The sequence below is a fragment of the Palaemon carinicauda genome, chromosome 8 (genome assembly GCF_036898095.1).
Source record: "Palaemon carinicauda isolate YSFRI2023 chromosome 8, ASM3689809v2, whole genome shotgun sequence".
NCBI classification, from domain to species: Eukaryota; Metazoa; Arthropoda; class Malacostraca; order Decapoda; family Palaemonidae; genus Palaemon; species Palaemon carinicauda.
The window spans coordinates 137,929,981-137,944,980 of record NC_090732.1 but is presented as its reverse complement, the minus strand read 5'-3'; the positions used below and the strand labels follow the sequence as shown (position 1 = coordinate 137,944,980).

General features: G+C 30.2%; 2 protein-coding genes across 3 annotated transcripts in view; one reads left to right on the top strand and one right to left on the bottom strand.

The window, feature by feature from the left end:
- The window catches only part of LOC137645965 (dynein intermediate chain 2, ciliary-like), a 469,865-nt gene that overhangs the window by 204,184 nt on the left and 250,681 nt on the right, over positions 1-15,000 (bottom strand). The window lies entirely within an intron of this gene.
- LOC137645010 (uncharacterized) overlaps positions 7,301-15,000 on the top strand; it is a 14,599-nt gene continuing 6,899 nt past the window's right edge. The window contains exon 1 of the mRNA XM_068377874.1: positions 7,301-7,460. Coding sequence (XP_068233975.1) covers positions 7,454-7,460 — 7 coding nt within the window. The 5' untranslated portion in view covers positions 7,301-7,453. The remainder of the gene's footprint in view (positions 7,461-15,000) is intronic.

Sequence of the window (15,000 nt, the reverse complement as noted above, 5' to 3'; positions counted from 1 at the left end):
CTGTTGGAGCCCTTGAGCTATTAGCATTCTGCTTTTCCAACTAGGGTTGTAGCTTAGCTGCTGCTGCTGCTGATGATGATGATGATACTGTATGCATAAATATACGCAATATATAGTACACACACACACACACACACACACACACACACACACACACACACACACACATATATATATATATATATATATATATATATATATATATATATATATATATATATTATATATATATATACATTGTATATATAGTTTATGTGTATCGTAGTTTTCATGTTTATACTCCCTACCGTTTCACTTTTCAATTACTCTCTCCTCCTATCCCTATGATTAAGATGCTGTAAAAAGCCTAGCTAGATCAGTAATGACAGTGCTATACCTCCAGGATCCAGGGAAAAACAAATAATACAACACGCAATCTCGACGTAAACATCGAGTACCTTAGCAAAACATGTGTCGACGAAACCAAAAACAGTGATTCAACGGCAAAAAATAAAAAAGTTTGGAACGACACTTTCAAATTCACGTTGACATATTCCCATGCGTGTAACCAACAGTTTCAAACCTAACAACACTTGAGATTACAAAACAATTCTTTTTTTGCTGAAGGGGTTAACTACTGCAGTGGCCACTTCCTCTTGCTGAGGGTAGAAGATACTCTAGCTATGGTAAGCAGCTCTTCTAGGAGGACAATCCAAAATCAAATCACTGTTCTTAAGTCTTGGGTAGTGCCATAACCTCTGTACCATTGCCTTCCACTGTTTTGGATTAGAGTTTTCTTGTTTAGAAGGGTACACAAGGGCATGCTGTTCTATCTCATTTATCTCCCTCTTGTTTTTTTTTCTTTTATAGTTATATATGTGAAGGATCTAATGTAATGAAATAGAAAGTTTTAATTATTTTTTTTTTCTTTTCTTGAAGTTTATTTCCTTGTTTCCTTTCCTCACTTCGCTATTTTTCCCTGCTGGGACCCTTATAGCATCTCGTTTTTCCAATTAGGGTCATAGCCTAGCTTATAATAATAATAATAATAATAATAATAATAATAATAATAATAATAATAATACCTGAGCACCTTTATAACATGGTTCTTTCGTTATTTAGACAGTCTCTTGTAAACTAAAAATTGTGGAAATTCAATCATCTTTTTTTATTATTCCTTATCGTTTTCACTATCTCCACTATCATTTATCTATTTACAATATTTTTTTTTAATAAGAATGGTAATCAACGAAAGGACCTATCACAAAAACAGCAAAAGTACGATGCATGCACAATCTGTCCTTGGGTTGAGCAAGTCTAACGCAATTATCAATTAGTATTTTTAAAATTGTGATAAAATGAGGTAATCATTTGCGCTTACAACTCTCTCAAAATATAAAGACAAGAAATAGTATTCTTGAATTTCAACTAAATTAACCTTCAGATAAAAGCTTAGGAAGTAATAATAATAATAATAATAATAATAATAATAATAATAATAATAATAATAATAATAAAAGTGCTTTCGACGCATGTTAACCATACAATAAATATTGGTATACCAATAATTTTACGTCGACATACAAAATTATTCTTTAAAAGACTTGTTTACTTTTTCTAACAAAGAAACCAGGTTTGTTTGTTCGTGCAGCGTGTAAACAGCGAAAGAGTCTGAACCTATTAATCAAGTAAAGCTCATAAATTTGGAGAAATTATTAAGCCAAACACAATATACCTTCGAACAAAAGGAAACAGGCCACCGCAAGTTGACTCCAATGCCCAGAGACGCATTCACCTTCCATTACGACCTACGACAAAGGACGACACCGCTCCTGTTTACCGCAAAAGACGACTCCCATTGTATGACAAAGCACGACATCGTTCTGCTGCCATTACAAGGGAGAAATGTAGTCAAACATGTTACCAACTAGAGTTACTTCCATTAATTTTTGTGAACGATTTTAAAGTCAATCCCGATTTTCATTTGGGCTATCCATCTTTCGTTTACTTATTTCCTTTCCTCACTGGGCTATTTTTCCCTGTAGGAACCCTTAGGCTTATGGCTTCTTACTCTTCCAACTAGGGTTGTAGCTTTCCTAATAATAATAATAATAATAATAATAATAATAATAATAATAATTCAATCTTAATGAGAAGATATAACAACAACAACAATAACAAATGCAGCTGTTTATAAACCACTATAGGATAAAGGCATCAGAAACGTCAATTCATGACTGGGGTTGGCCAGTTTTCATCACAATGCTGACCAACCGCGGATTGGTGATGGTGGGAGACTTTTGTCTGATCGCTTAGAACAAACCAACCTAGTATCGGTGGCCTTGACTAATATAGCTTTGCTAATTATGACAATACGCAAACCCTTTCACCATATGAAGGTATTCTCGCTCAAAGAGTAAACATACAAATTATATATATATATATATATATATATATATATATATATATATATATATATATATATATACAGTGTATATATATATATATATATATATATATATATATATATATATGTGTGTGTGTGTGTGCATATATGTACATGTATATATATATATATATATATATATATATATATATATATATATATATATATATATATATATATATATATATATACATATATATATATATATATATATATATATATATATATATATATATATATATATAATATCTTTCTTCGTGGCTAAGTGGTAAGGTCAATGTCATACAAGTATCCTGGACCAGGGTTCGAAACCCGGCCGGTCAGATACTACAGTCTTTGAGTGATTTCGCCAGGGGCTCTGATCCCGAGGTCGTTAAGAGAATTCACACTTTAATGTATCAATATATATGGCTTATTTGAAATATGAAAAATACGTTTAAATGTGCAAAAATTCATCATATATATATATATATATATATATATATATATATATATATATATATATATATATATATATATATATATATAAACACACACAAACAACGGCACTTTACCGCAAAATCGTTAAACTATGGTCAAACGTTTGACATTATACGTTCTGTAATGTTGAGATATACAGTTCGATTTGGTTTCTTACATCAGGATTGGATATTTAAGAAAATTTATATAGAAAATTTGAAGATGAAATTAGGTGGAGGAGGGATCTTATCGTTTCTATTTCTTTCTAACTTTTCGGGGTCTTAACTTAATCTGAATGAAATTGTTCTTCTCAGTAAGTCATCCAATTATGAATAAAATAAAGCAAATGTTCAAAATTCTGTAGCTTATAGCATTTCACCATCACGCGTTCCCTTTGACTTTTGACACCATGTCCCACATCTTAGTACTTCATCCTCTTCTAATTTTCTCTTCTGACTTCGGAATAAATAATCCAAGGAAGACCTTTGAAAGTCAAGATATGTGAATTTGAGGTCGTGTCAAATTATGTCATAGTCTTAGATTCAATAACTTGCGGGTTACTGGGTCCCTTTACTGGCTAGATAATCAGATAATACTACATTGGATTCCTCTCTGGGTACGGCTCATTTTTTCCTTTGCCTACACATACACCGAATACTCTGGCCTATTATTTATACATTTTCATCCTTATGCACCTGACAATTCACTCAAAGGGTTAACTACTGCATCGAAATTGTTCAGCTATGGCAGGCATCTTTCATAGTCTTGGTAAGTGTCGTAGTCTCTTTACCATGGTCTTCCCCTGTCTTGAGTTAGAATTCTCAGGCACACTATTCTATCTATTTCCATATGCCCTTTCCTCACTAGGCTATTTTCTCTTTTAGAGTCCATGGGCTTATGGCATCCTTCTTTTTCAGATAGAGTTGTAGCTTAGCTAGTAATAATTATAATAACAATGGTACTGTATGTCATTAGGAGCAGTCTTAATTACTGTAAAAAGCTAATATTAATACCATCATCCTCGATTTACGTATCATTGTTAACATACAATAAAGAAACTCGATTAGCAGAATAAGCTTTTACATTAATAAAGTTTCCTTTTTACAGTTACCTGATCCTTATTACATCATCCGGAAGTTGGCCAAATCTTTTTGCTGTATGATCCCAGAAAACTCTGTCTCCATTTTTGGAAACGTTTTTATCTAATTCAAAATATGCAAGATATTATAATTGACTTGAATAATTCCATCAAATATGGTTATCAGTATTTCAATAATTCCTTTAATCACTATTTATATTTTTTTTTCCATACAAATTCGAATAACTTGAGTTTAAGTTTCCAATTACCCATGCTATTTAAAACAAGACTATGAACAAATCACATCAGCTATCTAGTACCACTCAATCACCTCTATTTACTTAGCTTTGAGAACCTAATCACATCCTTCTCCAGCGGAAGTAAATGGAACCATATATATATATATATATATATATATATATATATATATATATATATATATATATATATATATATATATATGATAAATTTTGCACATTCTCGGCCGGTCACAAGCTCTTGTCTTTGTGTGATTTCGCCTGGGGCTCTGATCCCGAGGTCGTTAAGAGAATCCAGACATTAATGTATCAAAAATATATATGGCTTATTTGAAAATACATATATATATATATATATATATATATATATATATATATATATATATATATATATACATATATATAAATATATATATATACATACATATATATATATATATATATATATATATATATATATATATATATATATATATATATATATATAAATAAATCATTACTAAGTTTTAAATCTAAAACTGCCAGGTAAAGAGATGTAGTAATGCTGGTTCTTAATACAAAATTCTTGCATAATGTAACGCTATACTGATTAGTAAAGCCGGTACTACGGCAAATGTAGAGGTTGGGACAAGTATCATCTCCAGATAAATGAACCCTAAAAACACAGTAAGTTCTAACGCCAATTAGAATTCGCATTCAACACTAGTTGATATTATTATTATTATTATTATTATTATTATTATTATTATTATTATTATTATTATTATTATTATTATTATTATTACTTTCCAGGCGACAACCCCAGTTGGAAAAGCAGGGCGCTACAAGCCCAAGGGGTCCGACCAGGAAAAATAGCCCAGTGAGGAAAGGAAACAAGTAAACTACAAGAGAAGCAATGAACAATATAAAAGATCTTAAGAACAGTAACAACACCAAAATAGATCCCTCATCTATGAATTACAAAATTTAAAAAAACAAGTGGAAGAGAAATAAGACAGAGATGACTCGGTTTACCTCTAACTCTCAAGACTTGCCTACAATGGAAAGGGTACAATTCTACAACTTCACAAAAACCAAGTAAAATTTTCCTATCTAGTTCATTAAGGCCCTGTTATCAAATCTACCAGTAAAGACTTCATTTTATAACCAACAAATTGTACGTATCAAGACATAGTATTAAACACATAATACGTAAGAAATCATTTCAAGCTTTACAATCTGACAGTTCTTCTATGATGCCCCATTTATTATCTAATCTAACGTTCATGCCTGGCTATACATTATTCTGTCACAAAGACAGATATGTACTGTACATACTATACTTTTACGATACTGAAGTGTAATTTATTGCCATATACAATTATACATGCACAGGAACTCATAATCATATACACATACATATATATATATATATATATATATATATATATATATATATATATATATATATATATATATATATACATATACATATATATATATATATATATATATATATATATATATATATATATATATACATATACATATATATATATATATGTATATATATATATATATATATATATATATATATATATATATATATATATATATATATATATATATATATAATGCGTTTATGAATATGTGATTTGGGGAGAGAGAAATAAGCTGAATAACCCCTCCCCCTTTTTGATAATGATAATAGACATGATTAATCCTAGCCCAGAAAACCATTTAGGATTTGAACTTATCTCGATCTTTCTGTAGATGAAGAGACTGAGACGAGCAATGGCTCCTCTGATGGCCTGTTTTTTCTAAGTTGAGACTTTTAGAATAAAAAGAAGTTTGAACGGAAAGAAGACAATTCCACATAGTGGAAGTGAATAGTGCCAGAGACTGATCAAAGTGGTTGACCCTCGAAATCAGGACTTTTATTACTTTACAATTAAAAGGGAAAGAGAAATCGAAGGAGGCCAATGTTCACCTATTCATAATTGCTTGCTCGCTGTGCAACAGTATAAATGTTGCTTGATTGACTGGATTGCAGAAATCAGCATGAGCCCTCAAGGAAACAGAATACTTCCAGGAAAAAAAAGCAAATCAAATACTAGGCAGAGAAAAACACTTGAGGATATTAAAGAAAATTTAGCTTCAGGTCACTAGTGTAAGTTTGATTAAACGTCTCATCTGGTACAACAAGACCTACTACGAGTATCTTCTATCAAATAAGTTACTATACTCTCTCTCTCTCACTCTCTACCACACACACACACACGGACAACACAGAAAGAGCTCACCCAACAGGTGTGGCAATGTTCCCTGTAATTATACCCCCACCCCACCAATCACCACCGGCCACCCCGTTGATAAGTTGCTTTACTGAATAAATAAGTTTTCTTGACAAACCAGCTAGTCATTTAAACTGGTGAAACTATGAACATCTACATAACAAAATTATAAATACATAAATAATGAAATATCAACATTATTATTATTATTATTATTATTACTTGCTAAGCTACAACCCTGGTTGGAAAAGCAGGATGCTATAAGCCCAGGGGCCCCAATAGGGAAAATAGCCCAGTGAGGAAAGGAAACATGGAAAAATAAAATATTTTAAGAACGGTAACAACATTAAAATAAATATTTCCTATATAAACTATAAAAAAACTTTAACAAAACAAGAGGAAGAGAAATTAGATAGAATAGTGTGCCCGAGTGTACCCTCAAGCAAGCGAATACAATAACAATTACTAGATAATACATCCATTGTAAAGCAGTGCATTTGTAGGCTGTGTGATAAAGGCACAGGAACCGTACGCACACAGCATATTTATTATCATACATACTGCAGAGTCATGCCAACGCGTCACCAAGTCACCTCTAAGGATTTCATCTATCTTCTGGCAACACATATAAAGTTGCCAAGTACTATAAATAACATCTTTTGTCTTCCACTGGTTGTCCAATATTTTCACTAAGTTAATCTTATTATTCATTGAGACGGTTTACTTGACCTCGTCAAAATCTAGCTAAAATGTAAAGCTGAGAAAGACAATACCAAAAACATAGTTAAAAAAGTAATGTGTTGATACTCAAAGGCTCAGGTGTCCATCTCTAAACGTTCGAGTCAGTGAACCTAAGGAAGTAGGGTTGTGCTTGGTGCATTTTAGGGACTTCAAAAGCAAGTGTTGCTGTTCTAACGATTGGATTAAACCCAATACAACTTGTCTAAACAACACTAAAACAATGTCAGGTAAGCCAGTAATTTTATTCGCATGGTTTTCTTTCATAATACTGTAATTAAGGGTGCAGGTAAGAGACCGATTTTAGGTTCCTCTGTACGAAGTTTCATGCTTTACAATTCCCTTTACTCTATCAATCAGCGATAACTTATCTTACGGGATAACTGCAAGCAGCAACACCGCCAACCTGGTAAAATGCTTTTATTTTTTACACAAATATGTTTAGTTACCTACAGAAATAGTTCCGATAAAAAACAAAATGTGAGAATGCTTGTATCCAATAATTTATGGTTACCAAAACCTTTGTGTTAAGGAACGGCATTGCAAATAAATGTCATGGTAAACAATATGCGAAATCAGTACCGAATTGGTGGAAAGTAGAATATTAACCAATCTTACTATAAAATTTAATGTTATTACGAAATATAACCAAAATACAAATAAATCAGATCTCTCTCTCTCTCTCTCTCTCTCTCTCTCTCTCTCTCTCTCTCTCTCTCTCTCTCTCTCTCGTTTATTTTGGACTGAATGTATTATTTCTTCTATTTGTAATTTATAAATAATTGTTTTGTGAACGATGTTAAAAATTATATATATATATATATATATATATATATATATATATATATATATATATATATGCTATGTATATACTGTATATATATATATATATATATATATATATATATATATATATATATATATATATATATATATATATATATATATATATATATACTGTATATATATATATATATATATATATATATATATATATATATATATATATATATATATATATATATATATATATATATAAAGAATTGTTTAACATTGTTTACAAAATAATTATTTATATATAACAAATACAAAAAATAATACATTAGGCCCAAATTAAACAAGTATTTCTTAACTTCCTTAGTTTATCGGAGCGCAAAATTGCTTACTTCAGAGGTAGCAACCACTGGCACCTCCTTTGTGTTTGAAGAACATCCACTTTGAGCTTTTATTACTTCAAATCAATGTGACAGGTATATATGATCTGGCATTGCAGTTACTAAATAAAGGCATATAATTCTCAACATCATTGTTGTGTTGGGTGCACATTTCTACACATCTGTTGAGAAATACATTTGGATAACTTCCTTAAGAAAAAAAAAATAATAAAAAAAAATAAAAAAAAATAAAAAAAACCGGTTCGATGCCCGAGCGAGAGGATATATTTTAGGCACGTTTGAATAGACTTGCCTACGGAGAAAGTCTTGCAGAAAACCAATAGGCCAATACCCTCTAAAGACACCACTTATGATAAAAGAAGGAATATGGTGAAGGATAGTGAAAATGGGAAAAATAAATATTGAAGAACGTTGAGATAATTTGTGTAAAACTAACATGACAAATTAAATTTTCCTAAGATCTGGAAACGTTTACTCTAATTTAAAAGAGATTGCAATCCTTTTTTCATTTTTTCTTCATACGAATTATACATGGGCGATGTAGTGAAAGCGATTGAAAAAAATAAAAAATTTTACATGTTTCCGCAGAAACCTTGAAAATATATTCTATTAAATACAATAACATTTATAAGTATTATTTTGTGGATTCGCTTTTTTTCTGTGGCCAAGAATTGGAAAACAACAATATTCAAGTATTTCGTAAAACAGCTAAACTATACGTAACAATAGCGTTTCACAGAACAAATACTTGTTAATGAGTTCTTTCGTTTGTCTAAATATTGGCGGGGGTATTTCTTTGATGTAGATCTCTATGAAGATAGCTAGGGGATTATATATATATATATATATATATATATATATATATATATATATATATATATATATATATATATATATATATATGTACAGTATATCATTATATACCTACATATATATATATATATATATATATATATATATATATATATATATATATATACGGTATATATATATATATATATATATATATACGGTATATATATATATATATATATATATATATATATATATATATATATATATATATATATATATATATACAGTATATATATACAGTATATATATATATATATATATATATATATATATATACAGTATATATATACATATATACAGTATATATATACAGTATATATATATATATATATATATAGTATATATATATATATATATATATATATATATATATATGTGTGTACAGTATATTATTATATATACATATATACAGTATATATATACATATAAATGGTATATATATATAGTATATATATATATATATATATATATATATATATATATATATATACATATATACAGTATATATATACATATATATATATATATATATATATATATATATATATATATATATATACACACATGTGTATGGAATGAAATATCCAGTGAGCATACTAAAACAAGCCTACAACTATCAAGAAATTATGCACGATCATTTACCAGTGAGAAGTTAAAAAGACGCAGAGAATACGAATAGAATTTTGAAAGTAATGTTAGTTGAATAACAATAAGAGAAGTCGTGCGGTTATAAAGTAGCTGCGGTTATAAAATGTCAATGCTGATGAAACTACAAATATGCAAGTGATAATCTCATAATTAGTCATCGCATCTTACCTAGCTATGTAATAACGGCAAATATAACCATAAATATTTATTACTCATTATGGATTTCCAAAATGTAGTCAGCCCTCGCTATTCGATTGTCATTTCATTATGATTAATCCTAATTTTAAATATAAACTTGAACATTTATTATACAAAATATAGAATTACAACAATTTAAGAAAAGATTTCGTATTCCGCATAAATTATTCACCCACGATTCCTCATGAGGATATTCTTAAATCAAACTTTCCTCTTCTTTCACAGTTTGATAAAACCATTAGTCGATAGTTATAAACATCGTGACAAGAAATATTGGATCTGTGAGTGACGCATCCTTGGAGGAAGGTATTGTTCCTCCAAGACGCACACCGGTTGGGAAGTCGGGGAGAGCTGGTTTTTACTGGATTTTGAAAGATGAGAAGGTCCGAATCAAGATGTGCAGAAAAGGTGGCCGTGGACGATGAATGATCTGCGAGTAGGGATCAGGTTAAAGAACACCCCTTCTATCAAACTCTCATTGTTGAGGAATAGGTTCACAAAGACCAGAGATGCTGAAATGCCACCTCTACAAGAATTAAGATGAATATATACTATGATATTAAAGGCATCCCCGTGAGCAAGGAATCTTTAAACACTCGATGTCTTACACCCCAGGAATTTCTGGTTTCTCTTCCATTGTAACTCCTTGTTCAGCTCTCTTCCTCTTCGGTCACCCTCCTCTTAAGAAGCCAGTTCCCTGGGACTCTTAAGCAGCTTGTCGCAAATCCTTTTGTCTACAAACTTGATCCTGTAATTACGCTACATAATCAATTTTTGCTTAAGGATAGTAATGGTCTAACACAGCGCGACCTTCAGGAAATTCAAGATATGAAAGCCACAAAAATGACAGGAACATTCAGCTTATTCTTCATACATAAGGCATTCAATATTGATAGCAGTAGCAATATCCAAGAATTCTTCACCTTGAAATTTTTCCACAACTCTCTCCCGTATTAGCTAGTGTCAAGGAAGTGAACTAGTCCCTCCTTAATCTGTTGTTTATGCCATGCCTTGAAGGTAAAAAGAAAAAAAGTAAAAATATACTTTGATTCTTAGTTTGAATGAAAAAGGTAGTGATAAGAAATCAGAATGCCACCTTGATGTTTTCATGCTAGTCATCCATAGCCTTGGGATGACTGGGGGCATTATCTACCAGAAGAAACTGGTTTTGGATATCTGTTGGGGTAGTGAAAGTTACTAAAATAGTAATTTTAATGGTTGTAGACAACTACACCTTAGAGATGGAATTCTAAACTACATAAAGGAGCTTCTCGATAAAAACTTTAGTTTCCTTCGATTCCCTCGATAATAAATACTAGGGGACATACGTTTCAAATTTCCTGAGCTGGAATAAAACTTAAGTGACATGGTCTTGGCAGCCTTAAAAAGTGGTAGTCTCCTCCTTAAAAAAAAAAAAGGACCATCTCGTTTAAAACTTGCTTGTTACTATCGACACCCTCATCACGCAGTTACTACAGGATCTCTGTGAATACCTTAAGATCCTCCTCATCAACAATCACGCTTAATCTGATGTTATCTAAAGTAAATCTCGGCTTGGTATGACAATCATCCATTATGCCCTCTTATGAATCGGCCTTCAACTTTACCTTTAAACATTGCTCATGAATGGCAGAGGCAAGGAACCAAGGTCTAAAGAATATAGACCTGACAATGTCCTAAAGACTGACTATATATACTCGTACATATGATCAGCGCCTAAGCCCTCTCCACCCAAGCTAGGATCAGGAATGGCCAGGCAATGGCTGTTATTGATTAAGCAGGTAGACATATAGGCTCACCTAAACCCCTAGGATGGTGAGATTGCAGAGACTTCACGAAACTATCGAGCTTGGGCTATTCTCGAACCCCAGTCCGGCACATCGATAAGCAGGAACGTTTCCAAGCTGACCTTCGTTAATATCAACTGCATAGATATGCAGGCTCATATACAGTTCAGATCCTGAATACAGATGTATACGAGCCTTCATCTCCACCATAATAGCATCCTTCATCTCGGTTAGCCTCCTTGCATAGCCATACATAATACAACTTATCACTCCTCAATCTTCTTCAGAGGAACCACTGACAAAAAAAAAAAAAAAAAAAAAAAAAAAAAAAAAAAAAAAAAAAAAAAAAAAAAGAAAAGCGCAGGCACGATTGATAAACTATTGACATGATGTCCTTCACTTATTTTCTGCATAGTAGCCAGCTCCACTTTAAGCTCAAAGACATCTATAATCCTGGGCTTATAATCACATTCCGGTCAATTTCTACATATAAGGCAGTTTTTCAATAATCAGTACACTTAAAAGAATTGAAAACAAACACAGTCACAATTGTGAAATTTCGACACATTTATTAAGTATTCACTGAAAGTATCATTAAAGTTATTAGGAAATGGCTCAATCTATAGATACTAAAAGAAATCAAAATAAGCAATCCTAATTCTATAGAAAAAATAGATAATTGCTGGAAGCTGTTACATGAAATTCTGATCTAAAAACTATTATCTAATTCATTAAATTTAGTAGAGTATATATTACAAATCACACCATAATGAAAACCGAGTAAGGAATACTTCACTTCTTTGAGCCTTGAATGTTTATTTCTGTAATACATTAGTTCCATTTTCTTTAAATTCATCGAAGGCGAATTCCTTGGAGAAAACTGTTTGATATTATCTGTGCCCACCAGTACCGGATCAGCACCAAGGACATTTTCATGTTTATAGAATATTCTCCATCCAGTGAAATGAAGAACATTAACTTTTGAGCAGGGTTTAAAGTTTCCGGGTACCTTAGCCTACGTATTTCGGCGCTTCCTCTATCAAAGAATTAGAACGCACATACATGTTGCATGACAAGAAGGGACTCAATTGTTGTATTAACTAGAAACTTCATGGTTGGAGGTATGTTTGATCTGAAAGCTATTTTGTATCAGGATAAGAAAGTCATGTATTCTTGTATGTTTATATACAAAATACCAGCCAGAAAACTAAAAATATTCTTAGGACAAATGGTAACCCTGGGATCTATTCCTACTGAAATGGGAAAAATTGCAAAATCTCCTGTAACTGTCATGGCAAAAATACGGTCCACATATTGTATATTTGATTCTGCCAAACAACACGAGAACTAGAGTGACCTTTGGGTATAAGATTGTGTCAATTGGTTTCAAGATATAGAGAATAATTCTTTTCTACATATGGACATACCTTAGTTCTTAAAATTCTTCCACGTTCTGTTTTCAACTTTACTTTTTTGTTGGGAGTAACGAAATTAACCCCCACTGTCAAATTCATATCTAAGAAAATATCCGAAGTACAGGATGCCAAATAAATCCTTCATATTTAATAGAATAAAGTTGAATGCATGTATGCATGTGTCTACAATATATATATATATATATATATATATATATATATATATATATATATATATATATATATATATATATATATATATATATATATATATATATATATATATATATATATATATATATATATATATGTATATATATATATATATATATATATATATATATATATATATATGTATATATATACATACACACAAAAATTATATATATATATGTATATATATATATATATATATGTATATATATATATATACTGTATATATACATACAGACACAGACAAATATATATATATATATATATATATATATATATATACAGACACAGACAAATATATATATATATATATATATATATATATATATATATATATATATATATATATATATATATACAGACACAGACAAATATATATATATATATATATATATATATATATATATATATATATATATATATACAGACACAGACAAATATATATATATATATATATATATATATATATATATATATATATATATATATATATATATATATAAAAATTATATATAAAACCAATGTTCCAAAACTGAACCGTTCCCATTGATATAAGATAACTTCAGAAAGAACTGTGACACAACAACCACTGTCCTTCTAATGCTTTAGTATCTGAAAAGTGGACGCACTTTCCAGAAGAGACCCTATCAAAAAGAACTTCATATATACCAACAACTTCTTTCACACAAAGTGTCAATCAATTATTTCTAGTTTTCCTTTCTTCTCTTCTAGCACTTCCGAATTATAAAGTTTTCATCAAACTATGATCATTTTTATCCATTCAACTAATTATGACTTGATTCACCGTTTCATCTAGGCTTACCTTCTTGCCTAGAATTCTTTATACAACATTCAATATCCAAATTCAAATTTCATACGATATTTGGCTTACAAATCCTTCATACAGTCCCACCTCGGCTTGTACAAACTATCTCTTCTCTGCTCCAGTATCTGCTCCAGTATTTGCAAAACTTCTTGCTTACAGTCTTGTCCAACTGCTTTGTTAGCCCAACTATTCACTCTCCCCAACATAACCCATTAATCCTTGCAATCTTATTCCCTCATCAAAAAATTTGAGAAAATTTTACTCAATTCATCTTGGCACAAACACTAAGTAAGGAATTTATAACTTTTACTATTGCATAGCTAATTAAACTTTCATTCAAATGACTTACAATGGTACATATTTTATAAAACATCCATAAACGTATATAATAAAAGGGAACAAAATGGAAATAATTGGATATAAAATACATCCCATGGCGCTGAAACGAGTAGGAATCCATGAAACTAGAATACTTCAATAACTTATATTAAAACTCAAATATTTATTTGAATTAAATACTTAATTTTCTCTCATAATACATATTAAATATTGTCACTTGCCTTATTTTATCAATTAAACTCCTGCCATAAAACTTACTTGGTATATTCAAATTCTTTTTCTTAATTTTTCTCAAGTCTAATTACGAACGCCAA